Consider the following 10731-nt stretch of genomic DNA (forward strand, 5'->3'; position numbering starts at 1 on the left):
AAACGTGACCCCCTAGGGGAAGATTCCCATCACATCGTGGCCTTAGTGGGGAAAGGATACTGCCTGAGAATTCTTTGTGGGAAGCTGCAGTCTCTTGTCTGGAGATTCACGCCCTTTTTCCTCATGAGAGGAGGGAAATTTACCTCAGCTTTCTTCCCCTTAACATGTGTACCCTTGTGTCAGGGACATGAGTCATCAGTGATATGCAAATCATCTTTATTACAATAATCATATATTGAATACTTTTCTGCCATTTTGGCTGTAACTTTGCATTATCGTAGTCGACACTGGAGTCAAACTCCGTGTCGATATCAGTGTTTATTATTTTGGATAGTGAGCATTGTGAGACTCTGAAGGTCTCTGTGCCATAGGGACAGACATGGGTAGATTTCCTGTCTGTTCTCTAATCTTTTGTGCAATAAATTCACCTTAGCACTTACACATATCCAAACAGGTGTCGGGCGTTGTCGACGGAGACACCCTCTCACACACATATTTGCTCTATCTCCTCCTTAGGGGAGCCTTTTACCTCAGACATGTCGACACACACGTACCGACACACCACACACACAGGGGATGCTCTATTTGAAGACCGTTCCCCCACAAGGCCCTTTGGAGAGACAGAGAGAGAGTATGCCAGCACACACCCCAGCGCTATATGACCCAGGAATCACACAGTAACTTAGTGTTAACCCAGTAGCTGCTGTATATATTGTTTTTACGCAAAATTTATGTGCCCCCCCTCTCTTTTTCACCCTCTCTATCGTGCTTCTGCAGGGGAGAGCCTGGGGAGCTTCCTCTCAGCGGAGCTGTGGAGAGAAAATGGCGCTGGTGAGTGCTGAGGAAGAAGGCCCCGCCCCCTCAGCGGCGGGCTTCTGTCCCGCGATTTTGTGTAAAATTAATGGCGGGGGCTCATGCATATTACAATGCCCAGCTGTATATATGCTGCTTTTTGCCAGGAGGTAATCAATTGCTGCCCAGGGCGCCCCCCCTCCCTGCACCCTACAGTGACCGGAGTGTGTGGGCGCAATGGCGCACAGCTGCAGTGCTGTGCGCTACCTCATATGAAGACAGGAGTCTTCTGCCGCCGATTTTGACGTCTTCTTGCTTCAACCCGCCGGCTTCTGTCTTCTGGCTCTGCGAGGGGGACGGCGGCGCGGCTCCGGGAACGGACGACCAAGGTTAGGTTCCTGTGTTCGATCCCTCTGGAGCTAATGGTGTCCAGTAGCCTAAGAAGCGCAACCTAGCCGCAGTTAGTAGGTTTGCTTCTCTCCCCTCAGTCCCACGTAGCAGAGAGTCTGTTGCCAGCAGAAGCTCTCTGAAAATAAAAAACCTAACTAAAATACTTTCTTATTAGCAAGCTCAGGAGAGCTCACTAAAATGCACCCAGCTCTGGCCGGGCACAGATTCTAACTGAGGTCTGGAGGAGGGGCATAGAGGGAGGAGCCAGTGCACACCAGTAGTACTAAATCTTTCTTAGAGTGCCCAGTCTCCTGCGGAGCCCGTCTATTCCCCATGGTCCTTATGGAGTCCCCAGCATCCACTAGGACGTTAGAGAAATATCGATGTGTACAGAGGACATCATTAGATACCCAGTGCATGTTATGCTGAGATTTTAACTTGACCTTGAGGTGAGTAGTAATGAGTACCTCTGATGCACACCGCCCAGTATGAACTTTTGAAGAGTCATCTAGCAATAGTCTCAGCTCAGCACATGCACCGGCCTCCTCGTTACACGTATGCATGTACTGTGTACAGTACCAGTCATAGAACATGCACCCATCTCAACACACACAGCGGTCCCAGCACATGCATGTTATATGTATCACGGATGGGGGAGTTTGTAGCCTCCCGTGAGGGACCAGAGGGGAGTCAGGGTGCTGTGGAAACGGGTGCGTAGGAGCAACGAGGGAACAGAGGACCGGACAGAGGTGCCGGGGCGGGGAGGAGAAGGCTCTGGGTGCCGCAAATGGGACAACAAGCACTGTTAATAAAGACTGTCAGCCCGTGTACTGGTACCGGCAGGCTGCAGGTGCTATCAGTATAGTGCGGGACGTGCTACTCGGGGTGTAGCCACACGCAGCACTCGGTCCCGCAGCTCTGCCGTCCTCGCGGGAAACTTCCCAGCACCTTTAACGTCGGTCTTTAAGGTCCCTTGCGTGGCGTCCTCCTCACCGATCGGCACCAGGGTGTCTGGCCGCCGCCGCTATCCCCCTCCCCGCACGCAACCCGCTCAGCAGCTTCTCTGATAGGGGGGCTAGCTGCCGTGCTGCCCCCAGCAGATGCCTAATGGTAAACCCGGCACTGACTCCCGGCACACGCACGCTACACGCACATGCTTCTTCGCACAGTTGCATCTCTGGCCCATTGCCATGGAAACCACACACGAGGACAGTGACAGCCACAGCTTTCGCTCGGCGTGGTTCATCCAATCACTCACTCGCTTCTCTTTTTCACGAGGTCCAATCATATCGCACTCTTCTAAGCACGCCCCTCTGCTATTACAATTAGGGACAGTGACAGCTCAGCTACGGAACGTAGCCAACTCACTGGTTACTTCATCTGTCACTCTGCCGCTCGTCCAATCAGCGTCTCCCCCTTGGCAAGTTATTTGCCGGCTCGGGGTCCCGTCTATAGACGAGCTTCTCCACTAAGTACTGTGTGGCGGGCGCAGTTTACTAACCCCCGGCTAACGCTCACCATCTGCGGACCTTCTCGATGGCCGCCATCACTTTCTTGATGTCATCTTTGGCCCGGCTGCGGGTCTCGGCTCTCACTGAGCGGCCTGACATTTTCCTATCGACTCCGCGGCGTGATGCCTGGAGGGGCGTGGCCTTATGGCATTCCGCTAGTGACGTCACCTGGCTAGTCTCGGCCTTGCTGATAAGTGGGCAGGACCTTTAGCTCTATCAGACTTGTCTTCTCTGCGTGATGAGGGAGAACTATGTTGGTCTAGTGCGCCTGCGCAATACAGTGCACATTATAACTTTACATTACAAGTTAGCCTGATATTTTTATTTATCTTTTGTTAATATTGCTCTTCCTTTCTTTTTTTGCCTAGGAAGGACTTGTAGTTAAGTACTGAAGCTTCAGTGTATTAAAATAGCTCTCTCTCTTATTGAATTCAAATGCAAGTATAGCTAGGCTTACCATACTTTGGGGCTCATTTATCATTGCATGTTTGCAGCTATTGCTCCGAATTTAGCGATTGCAGTCTGAAACAATTGCGGAGTGCGCACACGCAATCTGGGAGCCCAGTGAGATGCTAACAGCATCTCAGGGCTGCGATCGCCTTTGCCTGATTGACAGGCGGTCGCAGGGCGGGAGGGGGCGTGCCAACAGCGCTAGAACGCCGTTGGCGGGACACGGTCTGGACAATGCAGGCGTGTCCGGACCGTAGCGGGGCTTCACACGCTGCCACTGCGACCTGGGTGGGTAGCTGCCTGCCAGTGCGCAGGAGCTGCGCTGGCAGGGAGCTACTCAGCGGGTGCAAAAGCATCACCGCTGTGCAATGCTTTTGCACCCTTATGGGGGAATGTAGGGCCTGACATGCGGGGCGGACTAGCCCTGTGCTGGGCGTCCTCCCGCATGTCAGAGAAACTGATCGTAGATGTGCTAAATTTAGCACATGGACGATCAGATCTGAATTACCCCCTTAGGTGTCACCTGGATGTATGAAGGCTGGACCGCAGCAGAGATCTCCGATATCGCCTGCGATCTCTCCATTCCCGTCTGCAGCCGCATCCTCCATAGGTTTCTCTGGGGGATGCAATGCTTTACCCATATCTAAAGTCAGGGACGTGGAGGCACGGGAGGCAGTGCCTCCCCTGTCATTAATGATTAAGATAATACAAAGAAGATGCATATGACACATATTCTGTGTCATATGTATCCTCTTAATATTATTCTTATCATTGCTCCTCTCTTTATGTGTTTGGGAGGCACCGATCGTGGTGCCTCCTGTTGTCACTGGGGAAAGGTATGGGGGCGGGGGGGCGGGGACTAGCCATGGGCAGTAAAAGCCAATTGAAAATATATGGGAAAGCGGCACCATTAGAGGTGCCGCTTTCATACAGGGACGTGCTTTCAACCTATGAAAGCACGTCCCTGTCAGTGAGGCCACAGTGATTGGCCAGCGGATCCGTCACTGGATCCGCTGTCAATCACTGTGTGGGCGACGCTGGCAGAGGAGGTGCGGGCGGCTGGATGCGGCGGTGGTGCGGGCGGCAGGTTGCGGCGGTGCGGGCGGCGGAAGTTTACCTTTAGCCTGCAGAGTTTGGCAGCAGAGCGGTACCAGTTTCAAAAATGGCGCCTCAGCGTCATTTTTTAAATTCAAGATGGCCGCCACGAGCCAATCGCCCCGCCCCCTCTGGCTGACGTATATAAGTCAGCGCAAGGCAGAGGAGCGTCAGTCCGACGGCGGAGGAGGAGCTGTGAAGAGCTCCTGAAGAAAGAAGACGCCGAAAGTCCTGGATGGGCGGCGGCTATGCAAAAGAGCTTAGCAGCCGCCGCCCACCAGGTGAAGGCGCTGGAAGCCCTGGGGATGTGGCGCCCCCCAGGTGAAGACGCAGGAAGCCCTGGGAAGGCGGCGGCCACGCAAAAGAGCTTAAAGACCGCCGGCCCCAGGTGAAGATCCAGTTTAATAAAACTTATTTTTAAGACGTGTGGTGTTTTATTTTAATATTTTCTTTACAGGTGGACTACAGGTGCCAGCGGGCCCTTTATGTCCGGGCATGCTGGCACTTGTGGTTCTCCAAGTGCCAGCATGCTGGGGCAGGCTTGCTGGGACCTGTAGGCCACCTGTAAAGAACAATATTAACATACAATGAACCCCGCACCCACCGCCACCAGGGGTGCGGGGCATAGCACTGGGCTATCAGCCCAGTGCTGGTTATTGCTCGGGAGGGGGGACCCCATTTTTATTTTTTGGGGTTCCCACTTTCCGAGGAATTCCAACCCTGGGCTGACTGGCTCGGGGGGATGATTAATGTTATGGCAGGGGGACCCCACACTGAGTGTCTCCCCTGCTATGGCATTACTCCCCCTGGCTGGTTCTGCCTAGTGCTGGTTTTACTGATGTGTCGGGGGATCACACTTTTTTTTTTTTTCAGCGGGGGGCTTGTTAGCTGCCAGTGCCTCCCCAACCAGTGACCTCACCGCACGTCACTGTCTAAAGTGCGAAACATCTGAAAAGTGAGGTAGCTCATGGCATTAATAGCCGGCAGAGGGTTCCCCTGGAACCCTCCCCGGAAGTGGTCTCTGTGCTTCGGCAGCCCTCACAGCACATTGCAGAGACAGGCTGCTCTCGGAGCCCTTGTCCCTGCGAGTGCTGATTAATACATCTGCTTGATGGGATCGTCTATTGCAATGTGATCCTGGGTGGTAAGATCGCGCTCAAAACGCATTGAATATGTGATCTATGATAAATGAACCCAGTGGCGTAACTAGATATTTCTCTAACGTCCTAGAGGATGCTGGGGACTCCGTAAGGACCATGGGGATAGACGGGCTCCGCAGGAGACATGGGCACTTTAAGAAAGACTTTGACTCTGGGTGTGCACTGGCTCCTCCCTCTATGCCCCTCCTCCAGACCTCAGTTTGATACTGTGCCCAGTGGAGACTGGGTGCATTTCAGGAGCTCTCCTGAGTTTTCTGTAAAGAAAGCATTTTAGTTAGGTTTTTTGATGTTCAGGGAGCCTGTTGGCAACAGACTCCCTGCATCAAGGGACTGAGGAGAGAGAAACAGACCCACTTCTCTGAGTTTCAGGGCTCTATTTCTTAGGCTACTGGACACCATTAGCTCCAGAGGGATCGGTACGCAGGTCTCACCCTAGCCGTCCGTCCCAGAGCCGCGCCGCCGTCCTCCTCGCAGAGCCGGAAGATTGAAGGCGGGTGAGTATTGAGGAAAAGAACATCAGAGGCGGCAGAAGACACCTTGATCTTCTTAGAGGTAACGCACAGCACTGCAGCTGTGCGCCATTACTCCCATTCACCTCACACACCTCAATCACTGTAAGGGTGCAGGGCGCAGGGGGGGGGGCGCCCTGGGCAGCAATATAAACCTCTCCTGTGGCATATATATCATACTTACCTACTCTCCCGGAAGCTGCGGGAGGCTCCCGTTTTTTGGGGTAGCCCCCCACACCCCCGGAAGAGTGGGCAGGTCTCCCGCATCCTGCTCGCACCCTAGTGATGCGGGCAGGATGGAGAGATAACCTCCCGCATTCGTGGGTCCGTCGGGTGGAGAAGGGGTTAAAATGTCGCAAATCGCGTAATTTTCTCTATCGTCCTAGTGGATGCTGGGGTTCCTGAAAGGACCATGGGGAATAGCGGCTCCGCAGGAGACAGGGCACAAAAAAGTAAAGCTTTAGGATCAGGTGGTGTGCACTGGCTCCTCCCCCTATGACCCTCCTCCAAGCCAGTTAGATTTTTGTGCCCGGCCGAGAAGGGTGCAATCTAGGTGGCTCTCCTAAAGAGCTGCTTAGGAAAGTTTAGCTTAGGTTTTTTATTTTACAGTGAGTCCTGCTGGCAACAGGATCACTGCAACGAGGGACTTAGGGGAGAAGAAGTGAACTCACCTGCGTGCAGGATGGATTGGCTTCTTGGCTACTGGACATCAGCTCCAGAGGGACGATCACAGGTACAGCCTGGATGGTCACCGGAGCCTTGCCGCCGGCCCCCTTGCAGATGCTGAAGTAAGAAGAGGTCCAGAATCGGCGGCAGAAGACTCCTCAGTCTTCTAAAGGTAGCGCACAGCACTGCAGCTGTGCGCCATTTTCCTCTCAGCACACTTCACACGGCAGTCACTGAGGGTGCAGGGCGCTGGGAGGGGGGCGCCCTGGGAGGCAAATGAATACCTATTTTGGCTAAAAATACCTCACATATAGCCTCCGGAGGCTATATGGAGATATTTAACCCCTGCCAGAATCCGTTAAGAGCGGGAGACGAGGCCGCCGAAAAAGGGGCGGGGCCTATCTCCTCAGCACACAGCGCCATTTTCCCTCACAGAAAGGCTGGAGGGAAGGCTCCCAGGCTCTCCCCTGCACTGCACTACAGAAACAGGGTTAAAACAGAGAGGGGGGGCACTAATTTGGCGATATGCTTATATATATATTAAGATGCTATAAGGGAAAACACTTATATAAGGTTGTCCCTATATAATTATAGCGTTTTTGGTGTGTGCTGGCAAACTCTCCCTCTGTCTCTCCAAAGGGCTAGTGGGTCCTGTCCTCTATCAGAGCATTCCCTGTGTGTGTGCTGTGTGTCGGTACGTGTGTGTCGACAGGTAGGAGGACGATGTTGGTGAGGAGGCGGAGCAATTGCCTGTAATGGTGATGTCACTCTCTAGGGAGTCGACACCGGAATGGATGGCTTATTTAGGAAATTACGTGATAATGTCAACACGCTGCAAGGTCGGTTGACGACATGAGACGGCCGACAAACAATTAGTACGGTCCAGACGTCTCAAAAACACCGTCAAGGGTTTTAAAACGCCCGTTTACTTTAGTCGGTCGACACAGACACAGACAGGGACACTGAATCCAGTGTCGACGGTGAATAAACAAACGTATTCCTTATTAGGGCCACACGTTAAAGGCAATGAAGGAGGTGTTACGTATTTCTGATACTACAAGTACCACAAAAGAGGGTATTATGTGGGATGTGAAAAAACTACCATAGTTTTTCCTGAATCAGATAAATTAAATAAAGTGTGTGATGATGCGTGGGTTCCCCCCGATAGAAAATTATGGGCGGTATACCCTTTCCCGCCAGAAGTTAGGGCGCGTTGGGAAACACCCCTTAAGGTGGATAAGGCGCTCACACGCTTATCAAAACAAGTGGCGGTACCGTCTATAGATAGGGCCGTCCTCAAGGACCAGCTGACAAGGCTGGAAAATATAATAAAAAGTATATACACACATACTGGTGTTATACTGCGGCCAGCGATCGCCTCAGCCTGGATGTGCAGAGCTAGGGTGGCTTGGTCGGATTCCCTGACTAAAAATATTGATACCCTTGACGGGGACAGTATTTTATTGACTATAGAGCATTTCTATATATGCGAGATGCACAGAGGGATATTTGCACTCTGGCATCATGAATAAACGCGATGTCCATAACTGCCAGAAGATGTTATGGACACGACAGTGGTCAGGTGATGCAGATTCCAAACGGCACAGTATGGCCGTATAAAGGAAGAGGACTTGTTTGGGGTCGGTCCTTCGGACCTGGTGGTCACGGCAACTGCTGGAAAATCCACCGTTTTTTACCCTAAGTCACATCTCTGCAGAAAAAGACACCGTCTTTTCAGCCTCAGTCCTCTCGTCCCTATAAGATCATATCTGCCCAGGGATAGAGGAAAGGGAAGAAGACTGCAGCAGGCAGCCTATTCCCAGGAACAGAAGCGTTTCACCGCGTCTGACAAGTTCTCAGCATGGCGCTGAGACCGTACAGGACCCCTGGATCCTACAAGTAGTATCCCGGGGGTACAGATGGGAATGTCGAGACGTTTCCCCTTCGCAGGCTCCTGAAGTCTGCTTTACCAAGTCTCCCTCCGACAAGGAGGTAGTATGGGAAAAAATTCACAAGCTGTATTCCCAGCAGGTGACAATTAAATTACCCCTCCTACTACAGAAAAGGGGTATTATTCCACACTATATTGTGGTACTGAAGCCAGAAGGCTAGGTGAGACTTATTCTAAAAAATTTTTTTTGAACACTTACAAAGGTTCAAATTAAGATGAAGTCACTCAGAGCAGTGATAACGAACCAGGAAGAAGGGGACTATATAGTGTCCCGGGACATCAGGGATGCTTACCTCTATGTCCCAAATTTGCCCTTCTCACTAAGGGTACCTCAGGTTCGTGGTGCAGAACTGTCACTATCAGTTTCAGACGCTGCCGTTTGGATTGTCCACGGTACCCCGGGGTCTTTACCAAGGTAATGGCCGAATTGATGATTCTTCTTCGAAGAAAAGGCGTCTAAATTATCCCTTACTTGGACGATCTCCTGATAGGGGCATAGTCCAGGGAACAGTTGGAGGTCGGAGTAGCACTATCTCGGATACTGCTAAAATCAGCACGGGTGGATTCTAAATATTCCAAAATCGCAGCTGATCCCGACGACACGTCTGCTGTGCCTAGGGATGATTCTGGACACAGTCCAGAAAAAGGTGTTTCTCCCGGAAGAGAAAGCCAGGGAGTTATCCGAGCAAGTCAGGAACCTCCTAAAAACAGTGCATCATTGCACAAGGGTCCTGGTAAAAATGGTGGCTTCCTACGAAGCAATTCCATTCGGCAGATTTCACGTAAGAACTTTTCAGTGGGATCTGCTGGACAAATGGTCCGGATCGCATCTTCAGATGCATCAGCGGATAACCCAATATCCAAGGACAAGGGTGTCTCTCCTGTGGTGGTTATAGAGTGCTCATCTTCTAGAGGGCCGCAGATTCGGCATTCAGGATTGGATGCTGGTAACCACGGAGCCCAGCCTGAGAGGCTGGGGAGCAGTCACACAAGGGAAAAATTTCCAGGGAGTGTGATCAAGTATGGAGACTTTTCTCCACATAAATATACTGGAGCTAAGGGTAAATTTATAATGCTCTAAGCTTAGCAAGACCTCTGCTTCAAGGTCAGCCGGTATTGATCCAGTGGGAAAAACATCACGGCAGTCGCCCACGTAAACAGACAGGGCGACACAAGAAGCAGGAGGGCAATGGCAGAAACTGCAAGGACTTTTCGCTGGGCGGAAAATCATGTGATAACACTGTCAGCAGTTTTTCATCCCGGGAATGGAAACTGGGAAGCAGACTTCCTCAGCACGACCTCCACCCGGGAGAGTGGAAACTTCATTGAGAAGTTTTTTCCACATGATTGTAAACCGTTGGAAAATACCAAAGGTGGACATGATGGCGTCCCGTCTGAACAAAAAACGGGACAGGTATTGCGCCAGGTCAAGAGACCCTCAGGCAATAGATGTGGACGTTCTGGTAACACCGTGGGTGTACCAGTCGGTGTATGTGTTCCCTCCTCTGCTTCTCATACCTAAGGTGCTGAGAATTATAAGACGTAGAGGAGTAAGAACTATACTCATGGCTCCGGATTGGCCAAGGAGGACTTGGTACCCGGAACTTCAAGAGATGCTTACAGAGGTCTTATGGCCTCTGCCGCTAAGAAGGGACTTGCTTCAGCAAGTACCATGTCTGTTCCAAGACTTACCGCAGCTGCGTTTGTCGGCATGGAGATGGAAAGCCGGATCCTAAGGGAAAAAAGGCATTCCGGAAGAGGTCATTCCTACCCTGGTCAAAGCCAGAAAGGAGGTGACCGCACAACATTATCACCACGTGTGGCGAAAATATGTTGCGTGGTGTGAGGCCAGGAAGGCCCCACAAAGAAATTTCAACTCGGTCGTTTCCTGCATTTCCTGCAAACAGGAGTGTCTATGGGCCTCAAATTGGGGTCCATTAAGGTTCAAATTCGGCCCTGTAAATTTTCTTCCAGAAAGAATTGGCTTCAGTTCCTGAAGTCCAGAAGTTTGTCAAGGGAGTATTGCATATACAAAACCCTTTTTTGTGCCTCCAGTGGCACTGTGGGATCTCAACGTAGTTCTGGGATTCCTCAAATCACATTGGTTTAAAACCAGTCAAATATGTGGATTTGAAGCATCTCACATAAAAAGTGACCATGCTCTTGGCCCTGGCCTGGACCAGGCGAGTGTCAAATTGGTGGTTTTT

At 51.6% G+C, this 10731-nt stretch overlaps 1 protein-coding gene across 3 annotated transcripts in view; it reads right to left on the bottom strand.

The window, feature by feature from the left end:
• The window catches only part of BCL7B (BAF chromatin remodeling complex subunit BCL7B), a 122983-nt gene extending 120128 nt beyond the window's left edge, over positions 1-2855 (bottom strand). Inside the window, exon 1 of one of the 3 annotated variants that reach the window (XM_063956154.1) lies at positions 2701-2855. In XM_063956154.1, coding sequence (XP_063812224.1) covers positions 2701-2792 — 92 coding nt within the window. In that variant the 5' untranslated portion in view covers positions 2793-2855. Of the gene's footprint in view, positions 1-1649; positions 2014-2335; positions 2430-2700 lie in introns of those variants that run through there. The other 2 variants (XM_063956156.1, XM_063956155.1) reach the window with 2 other exon arrangements.
• Positions 2856-10731: the final 7876 nt, after the last annotated feature.

This window comes from Pseudophryne corroboree, chromosome 2, assembly GCF_028390025.1.
Source record: "Pseudophryne corroboree isolate aPseCor3 chromosome 2, aPseCor3.hap2, whole genome shotgun sequence".
Lineage (NCBI taxonomy): Eukaryota > Metazoa > Chordata > Amphibia > Anura > Myobatrachidae > Pseudophryne > Pseudophryne corroboree.